The 27,137-nt window shown below is 30.3% G+C and overlaps 1 protein-coding gene across 1 annotated transcript; it reads left to right on the top strand.

The window, feature by feature from the left end:
• Nucleotides 1-445: 445 nt before the first annotated feature.
• On the top strand, nt 446-6,911 carry LOC148301511 (choline/ethanolamine transporter flvcr2a-like). Its single transcript, XM_088273142.1, has 6 exons — nt 446-778; nt 1,795-1,980; nt 3,062-3,242; nt 4,322-4,530; nt 5,442-5,656; nt 6,349-6,911. The coding sequence occupies exons 1-6, from the start codon at nt 467-469 to the stop codon at nt 6,653-6,655; spliced, it is 1,410 nt and encodes a 469-aa protein (XP_088129268.1). The 5' UTR covers nt 446-466; the 3' UTR covers nt 6,656-6,911.
• Nucleotides 6,912-27,137: the final 20,226 nt, after the last annotated feature.

The raw sequence follows: 27,137 nt of genomic DNA, 5'->3' as shown, positions 1-27,137 counted from the left end.
TGCCTAACGGTGGTGCCCTCGGAATATAGCTTTTTCCATTTGAACATAGATGAGATTCTTCTACTCCTTTGTGAATTCGTGAAGATTCTCTTAAATCCTTCACAAATTAACATTTAAATTCTTGGATACTTTTATATCGTGCTATAAATCTTTCAGCTTTTTTTTGTGTATCCTGTCAGCTCCTCTGACGTTGACTATCACTTGAGAGTAATTGTCCTTATCTTGGGCAGCTCTTAAAAGTGTCTTGACGGTCCTGTTCCCCGTTCAATCTCGTATATTCAGAAGCCAGGAAATCTGTCTTCTGTCCACACCTCGTCGACCCTCTATCTTGCCTTTATGATAAGGTACAAAAGCTCTTACATCTCTCCTCTCAGCACATGCCCCAGACAGAACACTCTTTGGACTGCCTTTTTTAGATCATTCAGAAAGTTCATTCAGTTTTATTTATTTTTAGGAACTATTCATCATGTTATCCAAAAAAGATGTCAAAGACGTTGAAACTGACACCAAAGGAACGATATTCAACTACGCCCAAGTACCAAGTTCTGAGTTTCGAGTCATTGAGACGAAGCTCTACAAGAGGAGATGGCTAATTCTGATCATCTTTGTACTATATGCTGCTAGCAGCTTCATGCAATGGTTCCAGTACTCCATCATTAGTAATGTCGTAGAGAGGTATTACTCGGTCAGTTCTTGGGCTGTGAAACTGACTTCTATGATATTCATGTTGACCTACCTTCCTCTGGCGTTTCCAGTTTCGTTCTTCATGGATAAATTGGTAATCACTTACATATTTATAGATTTTAATTTGTATAAATCCATTTAAATTCATGTATTAAATGTCAAATCAAACGCACATTTTTTGAATTTTACGAAGTTTTATTTTATTGTTTAAAATACCACATAAAAATTATTTTTGGGATTATTGTCTCGATGTTTTTTAAACAACAAAATACAACTTAGTACCTGGCTTTACAAAATTAAGTGTTTGATTTAACAAAAGATACATCAGTTTTATACATAAGTATGTTGCTAATTTTGATACCACCTTTTGAGTTAAACATGCATACACATGAACCAGAATAATTATGTTAAAACGTGTAACGTCAAAGTGAACATTATCCTCTACTGAACTTCAAAACATCTCAAAACATAACCACCTTTAATATTTTGTATATTAAAAGCAATGATAAATTTGTGGTATGGTAATATAACTAATTAACCATGTTTAATGTTGAGACTAGATGGTCTTTTGAACTAAATGTTCATTTGATACACCTGAACCAGAATGTTTATATTTACTCATATTTTGCTTTGCTCCATATATATACAAAATAAAAATGGTAATAACTATGTTTTGAAGTACTCTACTTCCACATTTTGGTAGTGTAATGGCAAAGGGGTATATCAGTCAAATTTTTCATTTTCTAGTGTATTCCATAATCTGGCAAAAGGATATAGCTGTAGTTGTAATACTTATTTAGTTTTATTAAAATATATACAAACATATAAAAATACGCAAAACAAATGAGTTATTCAATTTCTCAAGTTTGTTTTTGCTCTCCTGTAAAATTTGGTCTGAGACAGATATACCCCTTTGCCTTTACACTGCCGATTTATTGTTCACTCTTGGAACCATCAACCCTTCGTTGTGGGCGAAGCGGGAACATAGTCGCATACTAGATAATTTTAACAAGTTTGTTACTCAGCTATGATATCCATCATTATTACAGATTTTGTACAATTTTCAAATTTATTTATCAAAATGATTAATAATTTAAAATTTAATTTCAGGATTTACGGGCTTCGGCACTCATCGGTGTTATAGGAACAGCTTTAGGATCATGGGTGAAAGTATTCTCAGTAGATCCATCTAGATTTACCATCACATTTACTGGTCAGACCATCATTGCTCTCTCCCAACTGTTCATTATCAATGTTCCTCCTAAATTGGCCGCTGTTTGGTTTGGTGAATCGGAAGTGAGTATCCAAAATAAACAGCGTGCTATATATCGTAGTCGTACAGGAGAAAGTGACCAAGTGCATTTGTTTACAAAAACGTGATCATTGACTATTTGATATCTTTCTAGCTTAATATTGCCCTGAAAAAATCCAAAGCGATTTTAAACTTGGAAATATAATATATTGACTTGTTAAAAATGACAACTGCATTGATGTTTATTTTCTTGCCAAACAAAAGTGACTTAAATGGCCCTCCTGAACTTTTTATATTTCGTTAGTTGGTCACTTTCTCCTGTACGACTACGATATATCCTGATTCTTATATTCAGAGAAGGTTTTATTTAAATCTTCATTTGTTTGCAAGACAGTAAATAAGGTTTTCACAAAATATTGATGGAAAAAATTACAATTGCTATATACCATGTAAAAACAAGTTCTTAATTGTCAACTGCTATCTCAACTGAAACAAAGTATTTTTTTGTTGATGATGTTCAAGAACGTCATAAATCAAAAATCGTAAATTTTCAGTTGTGCATGTTTTCGGAATGCCCAGAAAATGTACTACATCTCAGCAAAAGCGACATTTTTTTAACTAAATATTTACCCGCTACAGGGCAGAAAGTGTTGTTTTTACATTTCGATGAAAAGGTATTGTTTAATAATTTTTTTAAAAATACTAAATATTTTTCAAATGGAGAAAAAAACGTTCAGGTTTTACCTAAAAAGATCTGTTGCACAGTAAAAAGTTCAATATGCGGCTTGATATTTATTTTTAATACATTGTATTATATTTTTAAACTTTATGATGAGATTTATGACGTTCTTGAAAGGAGTGAGCGATGTAATTATGGGAAAAATCAATGGTTAAGGGTGGGATAAGTGTTTAATAGGTAATGGGGAATGATAGTACTTATATTCATTTTGGGGGATATTTGTAATAAAGGAAATATCTGATGACAAACTATTCTGAGACTTTTAATGTTATATACATGCAAGACGCAATTACACAAATATTTAGAAATTGCTAACGTCATTACAAAAACTACTCCTTTTTTATATATAACTTTAATCACTAGTTCATCATTGATTTTAATTGCAGGTTTCAACTGCTTGCAGTATTGCAATTTATGGAAGTCAATTTGGCATCGCTTCTGGATTCTTCTTTTCTCCCCTTCTAGTCGCTAATTCGGAATCCACAGAAGTAATTGGACATGATCTTTATATTATGTTCCTTTCCATTGCTGTTTTCGCAACGCTCATGAGTATTGCTGTTGTGGCATGTGAGTATCTTAATTCACAACATTTTGAGTGAGTCCAAATACTTGTTTACAAATCTGGATTATTTCCAATTAAAGCAGTTTTTCATATTATTTTTTGACATCTCATCAAATATAAAGAAGAATATGGAAGTCTGGGCATTAACGGGACTGATAACCATCATAGGCTGGTTAAAGTTATCACATTACATACGTATAACATTCAAAAATTTTGCCCATTATTGACAACCACACTACTCAAATTCTCGGAAGTTCTATGTATGTATCAAGTATTTTAGTTTTTAAAATACCTAAACGTGGTCTGGTCAGAAGTCGGAATAATCGGCGGGTATGTATGAGGAGATGCATGAACGTTGAAGAGTCGAAGGATGTTTGGAAAGACGGAATGGTTTGGCGTTCTGTCCTCTTGATGATTACTTATTTAGTCAGTTAAATATATTAACTGAAATATGATAGCTGTCTGGAGGTAAAATTGTCCGGAAGTACAGTATTTACATTCCTTAACCACATTCTATTTTTAAAATCACTTGTAGTTTTAATTCAGTCACATTATTTCATTAAAATACAATATATAAGCAGTTATTATTACTTTTTTCCAAGATAAGTATTAATATTGAAAAGTGAAGTACGAAGTAAAGGTAGCTTCTTGTGCCTATTTATTTTACCTGTTTATTGTTTTTTTATATTTTACCATGTATTAGTATTAGTTTTGGTTATTTAAAAAAAATCTTTTTTGTTATTTTATTATTTTTGCTCCAGTCTTGTTAACGTTAATCCCATGTCCTAAAATGAGAAATAGAAATTACTCATCGGGAATATTATATGTATATATGATTTACGTATGTTATATGTTTTGAAATAAATAAATAAAATAAAATAAATAAATAAAATATAATAAACTTGTAAATTTAGTTCTGGAGTTTTATTTCTAACGACTAAGACATTTTTAAACCGGTCATTAATGGGATTCTAAGTAAAATTAATGTCAATAATCGAAACTATGTTATGGTCTTGACTGCTTTGTAATTTAATTGTAAGTTTCAAATAATAATGAATCTCGAATCATAATTTTTCTTTTACAGTTTTTGAAGCCAAACCCAAAGTGCCACCGAGTGCTGCACAGGCAGTTTTGGAAATGTCACCAAAAAAGCAAGTCAGTTATCTCTGCTCTCTGAAGCAACTCCTCGTCAATAGAGACTTTATTCTTCTCTTCGTATCTAACGGTATTAATAACGGATGTTTCAGTGCGATGTCCACCATGTTGAATCAAATATTTATATTCTATTTTCCAGTAAGTATTATGTGATTAATTTTAAAAACATTTATTTTAATCAGTGTACATATACATGGTCACAAAATGTTATTAATATCCCTCTCTTTTACTTTTGAAAATCACCTTTCATATTTAATGTCACTTAATTGCACCTTTACAAATTATTTTTTGACATCTCATCAAAGATGAAGAAGAATATGGAAGTCTGGGCATTTACGGGGCTGACGACCGTCATAGATGTCTCTAGTGAAGTTCTAGTGATTCAAGAACAAGGTTTCTAAATTGGTTCATATATTTAGAACTTCCAAGAATTAGAGTAGTGTGGTTGTCAATAATGGGTAGAATTGGTGAATGTTACACGTGTGTAAAGTGATCACTTAAACCAGCCTATGACGGTCGTCAGCCCCGTAAATGCCCTGACTTCCATATTCTTCTTCATCTTTGATGAGATATCAAAAAATAATTACACCTTATTTAAATGTTATGAAACTTGCAACTTGTTAGCGTTTTACCCATTTTCCTACATTTTACTAACTTTCTTATGATTGTACATATACATATGTGTGTGTGAAGGAGGCCCAGGTATGTAGCACTACGTATTCAAGTCAATGTGTCATTTGTAATTACTTTTATCATATATTTGATTTTTCACCCTACGTATAAAATATTTAATTATATTATTTCTGTAGTTCTTTCATCATTATAAGGCTACAAACAACCAACTAACTCAATCCTCGTCCAAAGTATCTTATACACACACACACATACACACAAACACACATACACACACACACACACACACACACACACACACACATACAATATTTTTGGTACTAAAATTTTCATTTACGGCTATTATACAAAAATATTTGAAAATCAGATTACTTTCTTGTATTTCCTCTATAAATGAATGCGTTGAATTTCTTTAGGGTGGAGAAATAGACCCTGGAACAGTTGGTGTGATAATAGTGGTAGGAGGGATGATAGGTTCTGTGGTGTGCGGCACAATAATGGACAAAACCAAGAAATATAAGGAGGTTGCATTCGCTGTCTATTTCCTAGCAGCTGTTACCATGGTTGGGTATACTTTCGCTCTCGTATCACCCAATAACTTAGTTATATACGTATTGGCTTGGATTCTAGGGTGAGAATATCATAATTTTTTATTTTATACATCGAACTTACCAACCATTATGCCGCTTTCTCGTAGGCGTAATATTCTAAGGTGATGATGCTGACATTTTTAGGTAAGACATATCGCACACTTATTTCAACGTCATATATAAAAAAAACTTGATTTTTCAACAGATCGTTTTTAAAGTTTAAGAATAAAATAAAATGTATTAAAAATAAATTTCAAGCCACTTATTGAACTTTTTACTGTGCAACATCTCTTTTTAGGTAAAACCTGAAGGTTTTTTATCCATTCGGAAAAAAATTAAACGTTACCTTTTCTTCAAAATGCAAAAAACAACATTTTCTGCCCTGTAGCGGATAAATATAAAGTTAAAAATATGCCACCTTTGCTGGGATATAGTCCATTTTCTGGGTAAATCGAAAACATGCACAACTGAAAATTGACGATTTTTGATAAATGACGTTGTTGAAAGGAGTGAGCAACATGTCTTATATGTTTTCACAAGCAATTTGTGTATTTAAAAAACACGTGAAACAATAGTGCAATCGTGGTTAATTGCCGTCAAAAAAAAAAATAAAAAAAAATGTGTCGGAAAAAAATGTATGTAAGGCAATCTGACACACGGGCAATACGATTAAGTGATGTTTTTTTGTAAGTCTTTTAATAAGAAAAAAATATACTTATACTATTTTTTTCAGGTTCTTTCTCCTCGGCTACACCCCTGTGGGCTACGAATTCGCCTCGGAATTAACCTACCCGGAGTCTGAAGTGACTGTTGCCACCATCCTGAATACTATGAACATGTTAGCGGGAATATTATTCACCGTCATATTCGATGCGGTTCTCGAGAACTGCGGGGAACTCTGGTCAAATATAGCCGCTGCAATCACTTTATTTATCGGAACCGCTTTGACTGTGGGCATTAGACCAATATTAAATCGACAGCGCGCACAGAATTCTAGGGTTGATACTCCTAGCTTCAAACCAGCTAATGAAGACAGATAATATTTAATTAAAACATAAAATTATATGTGTAATTTCATTGAATCTCTGCAAGACAATGGTATGCGCATGTGAGGAGAATGGAACCATCCAGACTCCCCCACATCGCATTGTACGGCCAACCCCATGGTAGACGACTCCCGGGCAGACCACCAAAGAGATGGGCCGATAGCTGGGAATCGACGTCGCAGGAGGCTAATCCCTCTTAAAAACAGGCCGTAAGGCCTACAATAAGAAGAAGAAGATAAAATTATAATAAATAATAAAACCCTTATCCGCACCCGAATGGTGCATAGGGCACTGTGTCATATAAACGCAGTGTTATCTTGATCGTTTTACACATGAAGGAAAGGTGATCAGCCCTCCGCTTCAGGTACCAGTCCATGGTAATATTGAATAAATATTACAGTGAAAAAATCACTTATATTTATTTTACCCTCCTTGGGAATCGAACCCGGGACCTCCAGAACTTTACCCTAAATAAGCATTGTTTACTGTGTGTCATATTCAATATTTTGTTTGTTTTTTGTCAATAAGGTCACAGTTAGATATTTCATTGGTTGGATGGTTTAAAGTCGAACATATCCAAACCCCATGGATTTTTACTGCAATATTTTCATGTGGGTAAATAATATTAACGTGAAAAATGTTTCTTTTTTTTTTAAATGGATTTATTGATTGTGGGTCTTTAGCAAATTAAAAATTTAGTATTGATGACGTAGAATTCATCAAAAGGTTAAATTTTACAAATCAAGAGGTGGGTTGAATTAATTATGAGTGACATGGTTCAAAATGAATAAAACGTCGTAAAAACAGTAAAAACGAAAAAAAAAATAGATGTCTTAGTCCGCCTCCGTGGTGTAATGGTTAGTGCGTTAAGCTACCGTGCTGAAGGTCCCGGGTTCAATTCCCAGGGGGGTTGGAATAAAAATAAGTGATTTTTCACTCTAATATTTATTCAATATTAACATGGACTAGTACGGCTGGAGTGACGGCTGATCACTTTCGCTTCATGTATAAACGATCAAGATAACACTGCGTTTATATGACGCAGTACCCTATTCACCATTGGGGTGTGGATAAGGGTTTTTTCTTTCTTGTTCTTATGTCTACTGTTTGTTTTGCGAGATAAGATGTAAAGTTTGACACAAGTGTATAGTAATTAAACATGCAAATCTGATGTGCGTATTGATTCACAAGTTAGTCCACAAACTGTGACTAAGTTTAAACTTGTCAAATTAGTTATCCTCCAAACTTACTTTATCTTACTATCTGACAGTAGTGGATGGAATTATCAATTCCAATATTGATCTGTTATTTACAGTATCGAACAGATTAATTGAAACAAAACTTTTTTTCGTATTTTGAACACCCTCTAAAAAATGTTTTGGGGGTGTTCCTAGTATTATGGACCAGGGCCGTTTGTTTCAGAGACTGAGATGATGAGTAGCAAGAAGTATCACCCAATTCTACTGGAAAAGATACTACCAGAGATACAAAACGAAGTTTAAATATTAATGGAATATTTCAGCAGGATTTAAACCCCTGCCACAAATCCAAATAAATTAAGAAAATTTTCACATAAAAATTATGAACTGTTTTGGACTGGTCAATAATTTTGCGAGATATAAACTTTATTGAGAATCTATCGGCAATCTGTAAGAATCGGCTCTCCAAAATTGATTTCACTGCGGTGGAAAAGCTCATTTTGTCCATGGTTCAGGTATAGTTTCGAGACTAAAAAATGGTATCACGTGCCAAACCGTAAATAATTTGATGTCAAGAAAAGTAAAATCTTTGATGGAACCCAAATAAGATCATATTAGATATTAATTTGTGAATTATAAAATTATATACAAAAGTGTTTGTATATAATTTTGTACAAATTTGTATAAAAATACAACAAGAAAAGTTTTGTTACAATTAATCTGTTCGATACTGTATTAACAACATTTTGAGTGTGTCCAAATACTTTTTCACAAATTTGGATTATCTCCAATAAGGAGTTTTTTTTTAATATGATATTTTTAGGCAGCTCAACATAGATGAAGAAGAACATGGAAGATAAAAAATTTACAGGGTTTTCATCAATACATATAAATTGTATCATGAGATTGATCAATACATCTTGGGAGATTAATTAATATATCTACAAGTTCCAAGAATTTGAATAGTGTAGTTGTCAATAAAGGGTACAAATGGTGAATGTGACCAGTGTGTAAAGTGATCACTTCAACCAGCCTATGACGGTTGCAAGCCCTGTAAATGACCAGACTTTCATATTTTTCTTCATCTATGTTGAAATGTCAAAAAAATAATGTGTGCCTTATTAAAAAAAATCATTTCATCACACTGATTTCAAATTAGTGTATTCACTAAGTTGTGTGTGCCTTGGACACATTTTACAATATTAACTTTTAAAATTATTTGATAAATATTTATGACATGCAATCAATTACGAAATGGCCTAAGGAAGCGATTTATTTTATTTTGACGTCTCGACATAAGTGAAGAAGAAATTGAAAGTCTGGGTATTTACAGAACTTATGTCCTGTCATAGGCTGGAGCAACCCAACCAAGAATATAATATTACATTTTTAAATAATATACATATATGTATATTTTGATATTTCTATAGTGCTGTTTATGAACAATTAAATTAATGAAAAACTAAATATGTACTATAATATATTTTGAAAAAATATAAAAATTGTGTCAGTCATTTACCAATCCTTGCAAAATAAATAAATTTTTAACCTGTAAATGCAACCTTCATTAATTTTCCCAAACCTGAAATTCGAATAACCATTACGTGACGAAGTTAAATAATTAAAATGTTTATTTTTTTACTCATTTTTATTTATTTATTATAACATTGAATTGATGCTTAAATCTCAAGACTGATATTTTGAATATTTGGTCGATTCGACGCAGCGTTCTACACGTTATTATCAAAAGAAAACAAAACCTGTAATTCCGAAATATGCATTAGTTATGGATGGAAGCGAAACATGAAACTGGCAAAGGAAAGATGGAAGCAGAGTGAACGCTGTTGAAATGCGCTCCCTCAGACGAATGTGTGGAAAATCATTGTATGACAGAATTGAAAACGGAGATATAAGAAAGGAATGTAAGGCTGAACGAGGAATAATTGAAAAGATGAAGAGTTCTTAACGGTGGTATGGACATGTGGAGCGAATGGATAACGAGAGAATGACTAAGAAAATATATGTGGCGAATGTGAGAGGGAAAACAGAACAAGGACGACTGGAAAATACTTGGCACAATCAGATCAATCAGACCCTAAAATCTGTCGGTGTCAAAAGTCTGCGTAATCGGAGGGCATGTATGACTAGATGTTTGGATGTGAAGGAGGCAAGGAATATATGTCAGGACATGTGGCGTTCCATCCTCTCTGCCTACCCCTGTGGGGAAACGGCGTGATAGTAGTAGTAGTACTAGTAGTACATTATTAATCTGTCATCTATGACTAGCAATGTACCCTTTGCTATATAAATAGTATGATATGAATAGCGTGTATCTACTATGACGCTTCAATTTCTAAAATAGATATCTACCACAATTTGATTGTTGGATATTTGTCGACAATTACTGAACGTCTATGATACATATCTACCCATCGCATGGCGTTTTATTGCGGTAATGGGGGCTAATGCCGGCGAGCTTATATGCCATTCAAAACTTTGTCCATGGCAAACGAACGAGCTACAATATACCACTGAATATATTCATTTTATCTGAAACAAAAATGTATGAATTACATATTATTTTGTATGCCTTGGCGGGTCTTTATTAAAGGTATTAAATTGTGGTAATCGAAGTTAGTTTGAACCCAGAAACGCTGTAGTATTACCACATGACCACAAACAGACATGACTGCGACTGTGCGACTACTTCAGCAGTTGCCGATTGCCTATTTCCTCACAAAGTCGTTTTTTACTGATTTATCTTAAAAATAAAGAAAATTCAATGTTTTATATAATAAAGTAGCGAGATATAAAAAAAATATCTTAAAATCCTGATTAAAACAACAGCTACTACTACTACCATCACGCCTTTGCTGTAGGGGTAAGCAGAAAAGATGGAACGCCACACTCTTCTGTCCTAACATTTACTCATAGCTTCCTTTACGTTCATGCATCTAGTCATGCACTCTGACTTTTGACCCTACCAGATTTTAGGTTGATTGATCTGGTCGTATCAAGATTTTTTGAATATCCTCGTTCTATTCTACCGTTCACATTTGCCAAATATCCTTTCTTAGTTATGCTCTCCACTCGCTCCATATGTCTATACCACCTTAAATATTTTTTCTTAATCTTTTCAGCTATCCCTAGTTCTGCTATCAAGCATCTATGACTAGCAATGTTCCCTTTAAAAAATATGACTTTTAAAAAAAATATTACTTTTAAAAAATATACTTTCGAATACTTATATACTTTTAAAAATATACTTTTAAAAGATGTTACTATTAAAAAATATACTTTCAAATATATAATATTAAAAAATAAACTATTAAAAAAAATATAACAATTTTTTAATAAAAAAATAATAACATTTATTTGATAATTTTCTAGCACTTTTTTGTAAAATACTATTCTTTAAGTATCATTAAAATTAAATTGCATATGGGTAATTAAATTTTTTTAGAGAAATTTAGTAATTTGTGATATTTCCAAATTTAGTAAATTTAGAAATATCACATAAATATGATAAACCTCTGTCTTCTGCTATAGACAAAAATCCATTCAGTAGCCGTCTTTTGTTGTGTTTCACGACGTGGGTCATGTTATACCGTCATTTCACTGGAACTGAACCCGTGACAGGACGCAGTTAGGCAGAGAATCGCGTGACCACCGCGCCTCCCTTATACGCGTGACTTGAATGTGCGTGATCTGCACTTTTTGTATCCACCACCAATGTGGCTAGACCCTTATCTCCAAGCATACGAACGAACTTCATTAGTCAGGCAATTTAAGTCCACCTCCTCAAAAAATCTCAAGTATTCCAAACTACCTCTCTATACTTTTGAGCTTTTTTTGCGAGATCAACTCATATTATCAGATAAACGAGATACGAAAATTTAAAAGGTAGACATTTTTAATGCACTTTATAACAAAGCTCATTTATTACAATGGATATAAAGATTTTTCGTAATTACTTCTTTTCCACTTTTACTATGAGCAGTGTTGATTCGTTACGATTTAAGGCAAGTAATGAAGCGAAAATGACTGACAGGGCTGTCAGATATCGAGTTTTTTGGTTGTTTGACGATGATGTGTTAATTTGCTTCTGGTATCTACGTTGTAGGCGCCGTGGCGTCGTTGGGTAGACGCTCGACTACGAATCCGGCGTCTCGGGATCGATTTCCGCCAACTGCAAAATAAATTCAAAAAATATTTTTTTTTACGTTTTTTTTATTTGTAAATGTAACAGAACAGCTACATAAATTCATTAAGATTAACGAATAACAAAAAATAGGTATTGTACCATTTCAATTACAGAATTTCACATTTTTTATTTGTTGGGTGTCAGTACCTACATGTATGCATCCTTGTTTTATAAGTTATAAAGGTGTCATTAAGATTATTCAGACATTTTTGTAACCGTTGATAGCAACACATAAGTAATAAAATTATTAGATTTAGTTTTATACTGACATTTATAAGTGGAATTGAATTTTAAGGGATAAAAAACTATGCCGGGTCAGGAGTCGTAATAATCGTCGGGTGTGTATGAGGAGATGCATGAATGTAGAAGAGGCAAAGAATGTTTGCAAAGACAGAGTGGTGTGGCGTTCGATTCCCTCTGCCTACTCCTGCGGGGAAGTGGCGTTATGGTTAGTTAGTTAGTTTTTAAATAACACTGTAGTTTTTTCCACATGAATTTTATTTGACTAGCAACCGGGTTTCATCGTAAGCAGCATCATTCCACTAGTGATTATTTAGTACTATTTTTTTTTAATTTGTCTATCTCCGTAGTGTAATGGTCAGTACGCTCGGCTACCGTTTTGGAGGTCTCGGGTTCGATTCCCAGGGGGGGGTTAAATAAATATAAGGGATTTTTTCACTCTAATATTTATTCAATATTACCCTGGACTGGTACCTGAAGCGGAGGGTTGATCACCTTTCCTTCGTGTGTTAACGATCAAGATAACACTGTGTTTATATAATGCAGTGCCTTTTGCACCATTTTGGTGCGGATAAGGGTTTTAAAAAATGACATTTTTTTTAATTCACGCGAAAAGAAATATTTCACATCCCTACAAATACATAAAAATAAAATAGCAGACATTTAATGTAAGGGAATTTGTTGCGCTTTTGTCATATTTTTGGCATTCTTTTCGTTACGTTTTCAAGAGAGAGATTTTCCCATTGTTTAAAAATCTGAAAACGGATATGAATCGTTAGTCAAATTCAATGTTTCTTTAAATAAAAGACGTTAAACTTTCCGTCTCCCTTTGTTCCTGCTAATTGATTCTTTCAAGAAAAATCAAAGGAAGCAGAAAACAGTAATAAGTATTTTTTACCATTATGGTATTAATTTATGGAAATTTTAACTCATTCACTAGAACGACATTTTTATTTGAAATAAAATTGTAATAGGGATAAAAAAAAACAAACCATTTTTATGCCCTTGTCAATTTTTTATCAAATTTGTACTATACGAGTATACATATACATATGTATGTTACAAAGTGGCTGCCTAAAAATTGTTAATGTAGAAATGTATATTTTAATTAAAGAAATTATTATATTCAATTATTTTTTTAATTATGAGAAATATTTGTGTTTTTATTATTTACACAAATATTTCAATTACATACTATTTCTGTGAGCCTAGGTGGCTCATTATTAGAAATATGTAGGTATCAAATTGTACTAGAGTGGGTTCGAACCGAGAAACTTTGACATAAGAGTCTGCGACACTAACCCGACACAAAACGATAATTAAATCTTGTGACACGTGTTTCGATGCATTCCGCATCAAACTGAAAATGATGTCGAATGCATCGAAACACGTGTCACGATTGATTTGAAGAAAATTTAGATAAAAAATGGATGGATATAACCACAAAGTGACTGCCAAATCAATTAACGAAATTGCATGTTTAAGTTTATATTTCGAAGAACTCTTAAATTGAAATCCTTTACACGAAAACCATAAAATTATTATTTAAATTATGTTATTTCGTACATAATCACGTTTGGTTTACATCACATGGTTTGAAAACTGTTATGCATCGAAACTAATGAAATGATTTCTACATTTGCCAAATTATTTGAATTACCATATTTAATTTGTTGGGTAAAGTCCGGGAACGCAAAATTGATCAAAACCCGAATTAAATGAAATCGAAATAATTATACACTTATGTGTTACCATAAATTTAAATCCATTGAATTCAAATCAAATTGATTTCAGTGAAACTCTAATGACAATATAATTGTGAATTTCTTCATAATTTTACTACTGATTTATATTAAACTAAGTGAACCTAGAAACGCGTTACTGTGGCCCACTCTACCACAATTTGATACCTTTTTCTAATAAAGAGCCGTTTAGGCTAACAGACATAGTACAAAATTAAAATATTCGTGTAAATAATAAAAAAACAAATATTTCTCTTAAAAAAAAAATTTAAACTCAAAAAAAAAAAAAAAAAAGTTAAATCCAGTGTAAAAACAGATCTTACGAAACAACCGTGTATCTAAACCAAACAAAAACTCAATGAGATAAGAAGCGGTAATAAGCTTTTGTATTTATGTTTTAAACCTGGAAAGGTTAAAAGCACCCGTAAAAAAAGCCACAAGCACCGGACGTTGCGACGCCGGCATTTAAAATCGTTGATTGCGTCGCGACGCCAACGCCACAGTTAGTTATATTCATCCCTTATCGTTAGTGGTTTTGGTTGTGATTATAATTTTACCGAATATTTGAAACGAAAAATTATAAACTTAAGATTTTTTTTATGTTTATTGTTTCGGCATTTATTTTGTGGTAAAACATGTTTACATGTGTATGGAGTTTACATTTAGACCTGAAGATGGAAGTATAGCTTCCGAAACAAGTTGTCTTAAATTAACTCATTTGTAAAAAAAAACAAGTGTTTTCTTTAATAATTTAATAAGAATATAACTGTAAAAGAAGAACACATCTTTTTAACACATGAGTTTATTTTATTATGACGACTTGTTTTGGAAGCTATGCTTCCATCTTCAGGTCTAAATGTAAACTGAAAATACTTTAGAAAAATATTATTGTGTGGTATGTGGTACAACTTATATAATTTGTTTATGAATTGAATACATGACACGACTTAAAAGACATTGCAGTTTTATGTTAACAAGTATTATGTTTTTTTCTCTTCTATAGTAACTTTTAGGCTGGGGAATCTAGCTCTTCTTCTTCTTCTGCTTGGTGTAAGCTTTGTGGCCTATTTTTAAGAGGAATTACCATCCTGCGATGTCGATTCCCAACTGTCAATCCACTTGGTGGTCTGCCCGGAGGTCGTCTACCTTGGGGTTGGCTGTGTTGCGAGTCTGGATGGTTCCGTTTTCCTCACTTGTAGATACTATTGTTTCTTTCGTTACCTTCCGCACCTAACGACATCTTCGATCTCGCATATTTCCCTTATCCTGGTGTTCTTTATTGTCTCGTACACTCTTGCTAAATATGTTCCTTAGAATCTTCATTTCTGACACTCTTGGTGCATTTTTTGGATGCTTACTCTATAAAGTAACACATCAGCGAGCCGAATAGTTAGTTCTTAATGTAAGACGATTAAATTTTACCACTTATAAATATTTCAATATCGGTTTTAGAATTTTTTTATTCATTTAATATATTAACATTTTTATTTAAAACATGATACATTTGAATCATTTATACATATGGAGAACTTTTATATTTCGATTCGCTGTGCTGCTCCATAAAAGAGACTGTGCTCTTGTGCTTGGAGAGGAACTTACACTCGTGGTTTAATGTTATATAATAAAAGATATAATAGTTTTTTTGTATATAATAGTAAAAATATAATATTATAAATATTTTTGTATAAAATAGTAAAAGATATAATAGTATTTTTTTACGATTTTAATGTATAGAGCTTTAATTTTTTTCTTTAGTATGTTTATATCATCATTTTTTTAAAATTTCTTTAGGGAGTTTATTGAAATGTTTGATTGCCAAATATTTGAAGTTTTGCTGAAATTGCTTGGTGTTGCATTTTGGAGTAGAAAAATCGTTTGAGAATCTCGATGATAATTTTTTTGTTAAATTTAAATAGTTGTCACCGTTTAGTATTGGAAAAATTGCGTTTTTTTTTATAAATGAATTCTATATTTGGGACTTGAATTTTTTTCAAATAATAATTTTGTTGGATATATGTTTTTTTTTTCAAAATAACTTTAATTATGGTTTACTGTACTATTTTCACTGAGTTCACTATGTTGTTGTATGAGCCTCCCCATGCAACAATGCCATACTGTAGTATGATATGTAGAATGATTTATTTATTTAATTACGATGGATATTAATTTTATTTACAAATGTTTTTGGGTCTAACAAGCAAAAAAATTAAAAAAAATGATTAATAAGAGATAGAGGAGTAAAACAAAAGTAACAATTATAAACTGAAATTAAGGAAAAAAATATGCTATGTTGCCACAAAAAAAATCAGTATAATATTAAATCCTTTTTTGATACTTATTTTTAAAACTCCAATATAAAATTCCAATATGTAAAAGTTAATTTGATGGATTTTTGATGTTTCCCATTAAATGAAGGGTTTTCCTCTTATAAAGCTCAATTATGCTCTACCGGACGTTGGACAAAGTATTAACACAAATACACGTCGAAAACCGCAAACACTTAATATTTCATAACACAAAGCCTTCTTAAGCTTATATCAGCAAATCGCAAGCATTGGACGTATGCATATTTACATGAGGCATAAACCACCCTTGAGCGATATTTCATCTCCGAGCATTTTGCAATAAAAGTTTTTGAATTATTCCGTACATAAAATCGAACACTTGCTAAAGCTTGCAAATTTATTTATGCGATGATTTGAAAACAAAGCACATTATTTGCAAAGTTGCGGAGACGAAATTACATAACCGTCCATTAAAATGTATAAATATTATCAGTTTACATAAACTTAATAACCATCGCACTTATTCCCCGCCTGAGCAAGCAGAGAGAATAAAATTCCACATTACCTTGTCTTAGAAAAAAAAACTCGCCTTTTATTCTGACTCTCAACCTGTGAAGATTGGAACATTCAAATACTTGATCATGCAAAACTTTCTTCAAATTTCTTCTCCTTCTATTCCCAATTATATTAACCTTATAAATTTGTGTTCAACACTCATTCATTCCACATGTCCAAACCATCCTCACATCATCCTTTCAATATTATTCTTTTTTACTTTTACTTTATTTCACAGTTTTTTATCGATATTTGTATAATTTATTTTACCAAAAGAAAATATTTTGAACTATATTTTCGAAAACAAAACTAAGCTAAGTATTGCATCTACTGCTTAGTTAAGTTGAAGTAAAGTTTTATTCATTTTTCGTCCCTTAAATAACTTTAATAGAGAGAATATTGAGAAGAAAAAAACATACAATAAGCCAACGGCTATAAAAGGTAACCTCATATGTAAAACTGATTATTGTTGAAGTCTATTGAATTATTCATGTAGCGTTTTAGATATTTGATACAGAAAATGATATAATCAATTTAATATCAACTCGATTTCAATTTATTTATCCGATGTAAGCAAAAACAGATATTTTTCATTTCGAGTTCTGATCAATTTCATACAACAAAAAATTCGCTGTAATAAATAAAATGTTAAAATAATATTAAATATACTATGTATTGTAACTGCAGACAATTGGTAGAATTCCATATTGATTTGTTGGGTAATATATCCAAAATTATATAAGGTTTATTGGATTAAATTCTACATTTTATTATGTATATTTTAATACGTGACGCGTTTCGTCTTATTAAGACATTATCAAACACTCTAATGTTTGATTATGTCTTAATAAGACGAAACGCGTCACGTATTAACGTATACATAAAAAAATGTAGAATTAAATCCAATAAACCTTGTTTAATTTTGGATATATTATCCGACAATTAAATAAATTAATTTTAAATGAAAGACATCAAGATTCAACGTTGACCACCTGAATGGAATTATTTCTGTGCGAATGAATGTTAAAAGCAAAAAGGATGTCGGCCTCAGATCTCAGTGAGGTTATTCAAAAAACTCGCTTATATGGAAACCAACGATCAGATAGCCTTGGAAAAACAGTTAATCACTCATGAGGACGGTTCTTTGAACTTTGTGTTTTGTTGCATATAATTCACAAGTGGTTAAACAATGTTGAATCTGTGGAAGAAATATACATTTTTGTCGAGCGAATTTTCTGTGTTTAACAACGCGTGAGGATTTTTTTTGTACCATTTTTAATTTATTTTGATCCATATTTCTTTCATAATATTTTATAACTATAATCACATTAATTTATCATAAATTTACCCCTACTGTCTATCATATCATTATTTTTTGGTTTAAAGTAAAAACAAACATGAAAAATGAAGATGATAGATACAAACGACTCGTAAACTAAAATTATTACTATAAAGGCCAAATAAAAAATAAGTGAAAAATTTTAAATCGGCGAAAACCTAATAACAATTTCAAAAATAAATTGTTATTTCAAAATTCTTCACCTTTGCTTTCCATTTTTCCTTTATTCTCAAAGCCCACCCCCTAATTCAACCCCCCCTTCTAACTTACCTCCCCTTCTCACTTAGAGTACAGATAATTATTTATGCTTTAGTTAATATTTAGACCCGAAGATGAAAGCATTTGTAGCTTCCGAAACTTGTCAAAATAAAGTAAATATCGTTCAAGTAGTAAAAAACTAATGTTTTTCTTTTACAAAAAAAATATGATTATTCAATTTATTCCCGTTATACTTTTATTGTATTTTTAAGTTTCTTAACACAGTCACTCATGGGATAGTTTATTCTATAATCTATAATAAAAAAAAATATATTTTTGATAAAGGTTTATTTTTAAAATATTATTTTTGATTAAGGTAAGTATATACCACTTTTTCTTAAAATCTATTGTGACGCGGGTTTCGATGCGACTCGGTCATTTTCAAACACCGTTTAAAAAAAACATTCGGAATGCATTGAAACACGTGTCACAATAGATTTTAAGAAATGGTGGTATTTACTAAGTAAAACTTAAAATAAAAATTGATAGATTTTATACCACAAAGTACCCGACGTATCAATTGATGAAATAAAATTAAAAAAAAAACACATTTCAGAAAAATGTATTGGGTAGTTAATTTTGTTTTAACAAGGCCCGCACTAAAATATATATTGCATAATTAATTTTTCAAACTGATGTTGAAAACAGATTTCATATTAAAATGCCCCGTGGCGGCTCTGGAGGGAGAAACATACGACAGTTTAAACAGGCTAATTAAACAGCGAATAAAATACAAAACCGTAACTTTCACAGGAAGCGCTAAAGTTTTAACAGTAGCCTCTATAGAAAGAAATCTCTTTGTAAGGTGTAATTTAACGAACAATTGTGCAGAGTAGTGGAAAAACACGTTTACACACGGGCTTAATGAGCGCATGAATTAAAAATGTTCTATCGAATCCTGTTAATTGGATTTAAAGGCAAGTTTGCAAAATTGGAATTCAAAGATTTTACAATTTTAATTAGATTGTCTCGATTAAAACTGTAAATTCATGCTCACTAACATTTAAGAAGCAGAGTGGTCGTTGTTCGTAGTATATATATATATATATATATATATATATATATATATATATATATATATATATATATATATATATATATATATATATATATATATATATATATATATATATATATATATATATATATATATATATATATATATATATATATATATATATATATATATATATATATATATATATATATATATATATATATATATATATATATATATATATATATATATATATATATATATATATATATATATATATATATATATATATATATATATATATATATATATATATATATATATATATATATATATATATATATATATATATATATATATATATATATATATATATATATATATATATATATATATATATATATATATATATATATATATATATATAAATATATATATATATATATATATATATATGAATATATATATATATATATATATATATATATATATATATATATATATATATATATATATATATATATATATATATATATATATATATATATATGTATATATATATATATATATATATATAAATATATTTACACATATATTTTTTGGGACACGATAATGCGATATTAATACAATGAAATCTTTGTAAAACTTTAGTAGCTTCGAGATTTCGAACTTAAGAAAAAAATTATTTTTACCATGTTTTAGAAAAAAACGTGATTTTTTGTGCTGTAATGTTTACTTATTTTTTACATCATTTTGAGTTTTTTTTACATGACGTAAAAATAACTCCTAACTGGAGATAATCCAGATTTGTGAACAAGTATTTAGACACACTGTCAAAAAGTTGTAATTTTAACTCACTTTCATGGTCAATATGCAAATAAATCTTATGTGGAGAAACCCAGATATGTGAACAAGAGTTTGGACACATCCTTCAATTATTTAAATAAGTACCTATGGTTAAACGATTAACAATATTTGTCCACAAATTGATTGTATTCAGTTGAATCCTTTATATTCGTTTGGTTTTAAAAGGGATTAAAATTCAAAAATAGACACAAAATAAATATCAAAAATGTATCGAGATATTTATTTCCTCGCTCTCCGGCGAATAAAAAACTCGAGAAGATAATATCCATTTATTTACGAGTTTATTAATAATACAAATTTGATGAATTGATACTGATTGTGGAGTCAAAAGATCGCCGGAAACTGAAATAACGATCGAAACATGAATATGACTTTGTGAAGATTCAAATGAGGTAAGTGCCATCAATGTTGTTTTATCAACAAAAAAAAAGAAAATAAATTTAAATATTTTTAAGAAAGTTTCCAAAAATATTCTTTCGTCAATTAGTTTGTTCCCCAAAATGCCCATCGGTGAATTTCATTTAACAAAAACTTGTACTTAACAATAAAACCATCCGCCTCCGTAGTGCAATGGTCAGCACGCTCGGCTACCGTTCTGGAGGTCCCGGGTTCGATTCCCAGAGGGGGGGTCATAAAAATATAAGTGATTTTTTTCAGCCTAATATTTATTCAATATTAACCTGGACTGGTACCTGAAGCGGAAGGCTGATTACCTTTCCTTCGTGTTATCAATCTAGATTACACTATGTTTATATAATGCAGTACTCTTTGCACCATTGGGGTGCAGATAAGGGTTTGAAGAAGTTATAAAATAGTTTTTGGAAGGTTTTCGCAAACCTCATAACTTTGTCTTTCATCCCCATATGCACAAAATTTTAGAATAAAGTTCATTCGGAATGCAATCTTAAATCTTTTCGTTCATTTTTTGGTATTCTCTACAGTTATGAATTATGATTCAGAAAAAATATTTTGTAAGTAACTCTTAAGGTAGACAAACCTTAATGGAAAAACAACAAATAAAGGATCATCGTCAAACCCTTATCCGCACCCCAATAGTGCATAGGGCACTGGAACATATGATCGCAGTTATATATGGAATGGATGTGAGGAATGGAGATGTCAAAAAAGGATGCAAGTTTAATGAATGCAGTCAAAATGTGATGAAATGTCAAAATATGTGATAAGATGTAAAAAAATAATAAAATATGTTGCAAGTTCGAAAAAAGGATGCAAGTTTAATGAATGCAGTCAAAATGTGATAAAATGTCAAAAAATGTGATAAGATGTCAAAAAATAATAAAATATTTTGCAAGTTTGAATCGAAAAGGCACATATCCCGTTTGCGTCTTCCATCAGTGTTGACAGCATTATGTGGCAGTAAATAAAGCCAGAGTCAAAAGGAAACTACCCCAAATTTGAGTGTAAGTTCGGCGCCTGCCAATCAGCTAATTGATTGGGGTGTGGGGGTGAGGGTGTGTCGGGTGTAGGGGGAAGTTGCGGAGCTGTGTCAACCGACTGTTGTTGATTGGCTAGTAACTCGGCTGCCAATTCGCCGTGAGCCAACTAGTGTGGCGCATTCGCGGTCACGTTTTCTTGTGTAATCAAACGAATTTCGCACTGAATGGGGGAAGATTGGTGTGCTGTGCGAAGTTCGACACTGCTATATGCGCCCGCTAGAGAAAACAGAATGCAACCGAATTTGTACGGGGATAACAATGCTGCGAACAGATTTAGAGCAAAGCTCCGTTCTTTCACGTGATTCGCTTTCAGTAATTGAATTTGAAATTGTATTTGAGATTTATTCTCATTATTGTATCAACTGATTTGGTACTCACTTTGTGGTAATATATCCATTTTAAATTTAAATATTACTAAGTTAATACTATAAAATATTTCTTAAAATTTATTTAAATATATACATGATTTTGTATATATAAATGAATATTCACCTATGTTTCGAATGGCTACTGAGTACAACACATGTTTTAGCCAAGTTGACATTTTCAATTGCGGAAAATCTGTGTTGAAAAGTCAAATGTTGAGCATATTGTCATCTCAGGATCCTTAAAAATTATGCTTCTCTGCATTGTATATATGTCCCTACTAGTATCAACACACACACACACACACACACACACACACACACCCTCTTACACACGTCACACATGCACATTTTCTCTCATAAATACGTGTTAATTTCCTAGGTCTAAACTAAATATTTTGTACTAATCTTTATAATTCTGTGGTTAACTATAATTGTTTCCTTTAACACCTAAAGCGCGATGCCCTCAAACAAAACGCGCCCAGCGGTGGTGGGTCTGATCTGACCCAGTACAGAAATCGCCTTTTAGACGTTTTTTGTCGGGTTTTTATATTTTATATATTAATCAAAATAGGCTACATAGCAATAGGATAATGTGTCATAAGTTTTGTATGAGAATTTTCAAGTTTTTGATAGTTTTGAATTTAAATTATCCAAGCGCTTCATTTTACATGCGAACTCGACCGAGCGCAGCTGCTAACTACCACCGCGTAGCATGTCGCATCCGCGTGAGGCATGATCGGCATGAAGCAGTGGTTGTAAACATGTTTATTTTTACTGAATTCAAATAATTTGTGTTTTTAATTTTTTAACTATATTTTAAGTCAACATCATAAAAGATAGAATTTTTAACTTTTATCTGTTATCTTCAAATATAAAACGTGGCGGTTAGCTCCAAAAACCACAAAATGATTCTGGGATTTTGACTTGAGTTCATAATTCAAGATAAATTTTTGTCCATAATGCAATTAAAATTTATTTTAAATACAGTGAAAATGGTAAATTTTTCATTGAAAAATATAAACAGAATTGCCCAAAATGGTGTAAATATTCATTTAATGTTCGCCATTTCTTACATAGATTTGCGGGTCTTAGAAATTATGAATATAATTTTGTACGGTACTAAATAAAACTAATTTTTGGGTATAAATTATTTTTATATACAAGTTCGTTAGACATAATATAGACATAATAGGTAACAAATTTAATTTTAATATTGACAAGTAAATTATTATCAAAAAATCAGAAGACAATCGCTACTTTTCTTGTTAAAATCGATGTCTTCATCACTTACTGACATTTCTTACAAAACCAAGTTTTCTGTTTCACTTTAAAATTCTGTATCTAAGGTTTTTGAATTCTAAATCACTGTCATCTACACTACTTTCTCACTTTTCTTTCAATTTTAGAACTGTCCAAAAGTCGTCCAATCTCGTTATGAGATATTTTTTTTTCCTGCCATTCATTGTGGTAAAGTGTCGTAAAGATTTTTTTTTTAAAAACTAGAAATTGTTCAAACATAAAACAGTTTGTTGTGAAGTTTTGAAGTTAGTAACTTTGTGTATGTCGGTGTTGTATATATACATAAATCTATTATATACTATATATTACCACTATTTGTGGTATTTTCTAAGTAAAACTTAAATTAAAAATGGTTAGATTTTACCAAAAAGTAACTGCCGAATCAATTTATGAAAATATTAACAACTTATGTAATAATTACACTTTTTTAAATGTGATCCTTAGTATTTTTCATACAAGTAAACAAATAAATCAGTTTAAAACGAATGTAAAAAAAACAATACACAGAATCAATCGCCAAAGATTGACAATGTTTGCTTTTGTTTTGGGGAGTTCGAGGGCACGGCAGACGGCACACTAACACATTGATAGCGAACAACTGACCTTACTCAATATGATTTTTGATCTTTTATTTGTTCTTTTTTTTTAAATAACTCATTCGAATCTGGTCCGATAATTTTTGTTTATATCTCAATTTGTAGGTAATTGTTTGAAGAACGATTACACTGAAGGAAAACGACGTAAAAAAATTACCTATTAAGTAATTAATAATTTTCCGCGATGGTGGGTCTGATCAGACCCACCATCGCAGAGGAGGTGTTAATGTATATCTTTTGATGTTTTATTTAGCATGTTGCTGTTGTTAACCTTAATAAAATTAAAATAAAATAAATAAATTAAAATAGTTATTTAAACACCATTTTTGCAAAATACTATCGCAAGAGCGTTTATTGTTAAACGTGTTTCGGTGCATTTAGTATCATTAATATATGGTTTTGATAATGATGTTCAATGGATAAAAAAAATGTATTTTAATTTAAAGTAAATCTGGTATATATATATATATATATATATATATATATATATATATTATATATATATATATATATATATTTATATATATATATATATATATATATATATTTATATATATATATATATATATATATATATATATATATATATATATATATATATATATATATATATATATATATATATATATATATATATATATATATATATATATATATATATATATATATATATATATGTATATATATGTATATATGTATGCAGTATTTCAGTACAAAGGTAAAAATAGGTTTTATTGAAAATATTCAAGTTTTTTTTTTAATTTTTCAGACATGAAATTCTCGAAAACGTTACTGAATCGAAATTAAATTGTAGCTTAGTGCTCTTGTTTTTCTACAAGTATAAAGGGTTTGCACACAGTACTGCCTCGCAGGCTTTCACTAAGCTTTGTGCCCTCGGCGAGTCAAAGGTTCTCATATCTTGTGCATTGCATGCACTTTGAGCTAGTAGATACTTGCACTTGGAATAGAAACAGAAACATGTCTAAATATTGTGTTTCCTCTGCCACTACACGTTAGAAATATAAAAGTTCCAGTACAGTCAGACCACAAAGCTCATTCAAAGAAAAATATTGAAAAAACGATATTTTCCTTGATATTTTATTTATTGTTTCAACATTCACTTCGTGTGAAGACATTAGAAATTGTAAAAAAAACATTTGTTTTTTACTACTTGAATTTTTTACTATATTTAAATGACTGGTTTCGGAACTATGCTTCCATATTCAGGTATAAAAACATTATATTTAGACCTAAAGATGGAAGCATATCTTCCGAAACTAGTCGTTAAAACGTAAAAAAAATATAACTCAACTGGTAAAAAAACAGTGTTATTCTTAAACAGTATTCATTATTTGTTTAAATAATATTTCATGTATTTAATCTTTTTATTTATTTATTATCAAATACTGTTATAAAATAATGTATATTTTTTTCACAATATTAGCAAATGTATTTACTGAGTAGATATTAACGATTGTTTTAAACAACTATTTTTTATTTTATTTATTGTTTCGGCATTAACTTTGTGGTAAGACAAGTTACAATGATTAAAGAAAACACTTGTTTTTTACCACTTGAAAAAAGTGGTAAAGAACAAGTGTTTTCTTTAATCATTTTAACTATTTTTAAATAAATCGTTTAAATTTGGGTAGGTTATGTTAGGATAAGGTAAATTGAGCTGTTTATTTGTTAAATGTCTTGATATTGTGTTTCTTTTGCTACTACACATTAAAAATATAAAAGTTGCAATACAGTCAGACTGCAAAGTTAATTCAAATAAATATATAAAATAACAATATTTTTTCTGCTTGTTAAAATGATACTTGTTAGCTTATAACACAACCAATATTTTTTTGTTGTCAAAGACTTTATTTAAAATATGTTTTTAGTAGAAATTAACCATTGAATTAAATAATGATTTCTATAACAAGTCGTAAGCCTTGTAAATACCCAGGATATTATATACATCTTCATCTATGTATATTAAAATGTTAAAATCTTTAAAAAATCCGAATAGCGAGGATTAGAAAAAAAATTAAAGATGAGAATGAAAAAAACAAGTTATTCCTTGTTAATTAATAATTTTATTTTATAAAAATAACTCCTTTTTTTATTTTCGAGTTTGTATGTACAAATGATTTAAAATGTTTGTGTAAAATTTTAGTTTTGCTACGAACTTCCTATTATTTCATTTTTACACGATTCTATTCATTTACACAATTTAGGAGTTGATAAATTACACGGAATTGTAAAGGCCACCAAGTTATAAAAGCCAAAAACACCAACATTGTTAAGTTCCAAGGTTAAATTCGTTAAAATACAATTTAAAATATAAACGAGGGTCTTAAAATAAATTGTCTCAGGTAAATCAACACAAAAAACTTAAACAGAACCTTCTGCTTTGTCTCCCAGTTGATAAACGGACCCTAATTCAAAAGATATAAAAATCCTCTTTCAAAACATTTCTCAGGGTTACCCATTTTTTCAAAACCTGACATTAATTAATTTATTTTCCCCGTATGGGAGTATTTCAGTTTAATTAAAAAAATATATCTACTTTTGTTTTCATTTAAAACACAAATTAAGGTCAAAGATTTATTTGAAAATGAAATAATTGGGGTATTATCATCCTAGAATACATAGTTTTTTATTACTAAACAAAGCTCTATTTTCAATAATGTTCTGCTGTTTTTTCTTTCGCAAATCTTATTGTGTTCAAACAATGTCAAAACATTATACTTGATTTCATCGATAATGTTTATTTTAGCCTAGTATTTTTTGTTATTTTACCATTTGAAATCTCATTTTGACTGCATTCAGTCCACTTCCATCCGTCTTAAGCCAACTCAATTCTTCGTAGAAAAAGATTTTGAATGGGATAATAGTGTCAAAAATAATATAAAAAGAATATCATACGATATGTGTGTATATGGAAAAAAAAATATATAAATATATATAAGTTTATTTGTTTTAGTGGATTTTTGGCAATAATTTTGGCTATCCACTTTTTTCCATCCATTGTATAAGGGTTGATTTCTGTATATAATCTCTTTTTTTTTCAGTCAGACAT

Source organism: Brachycentrus maculatus, unplaced genomic scaffold, assembly GCF_059751285.1.
Source record: "Brachycentrus maculatus isolate JH-2025_06_01 unplaced genomic scaffold, ASM5975128v1 h1tg000554l, whole genome shotgun sequence".
Lineage (NCBI taxonomy): Eukaryota > Metazoa > Arthropoda > Insecta > Trichoptera > Brachycentridae > Brachycentrus > Brachycentrus maculatus.
The sequence above is the reverse complement of the archived record's forward strand: the minus strand, read 5'-3'. Positions and strand labels throughout refer to the sequence as shown.

Excerpts from the sequence above, each read along its gene's own strand:
- LOC148301511 (XM_088273142.1), top strand. The coding sequence starts at position 467 with ATGTTATCCAAAAAAGATGTCAAAGACGTTGAAACTGACACCAAAGGA. Across the intron at positions 779-1,794 it reads CGTTCTTCATGGATAAATTG|GATTTACGGGCTTCGGCACT; the intron begins GTAATCACTTAC and ends ATTTAATTTCAG. Across the intron at positions 1,981-3,061 it reads TTTGGTTTGGTGAATCGGAA|GTTTCAACTGCTTGCAGTAT; the intron begins GTGAGTATCCAA and ends TTTTAATTGCAG.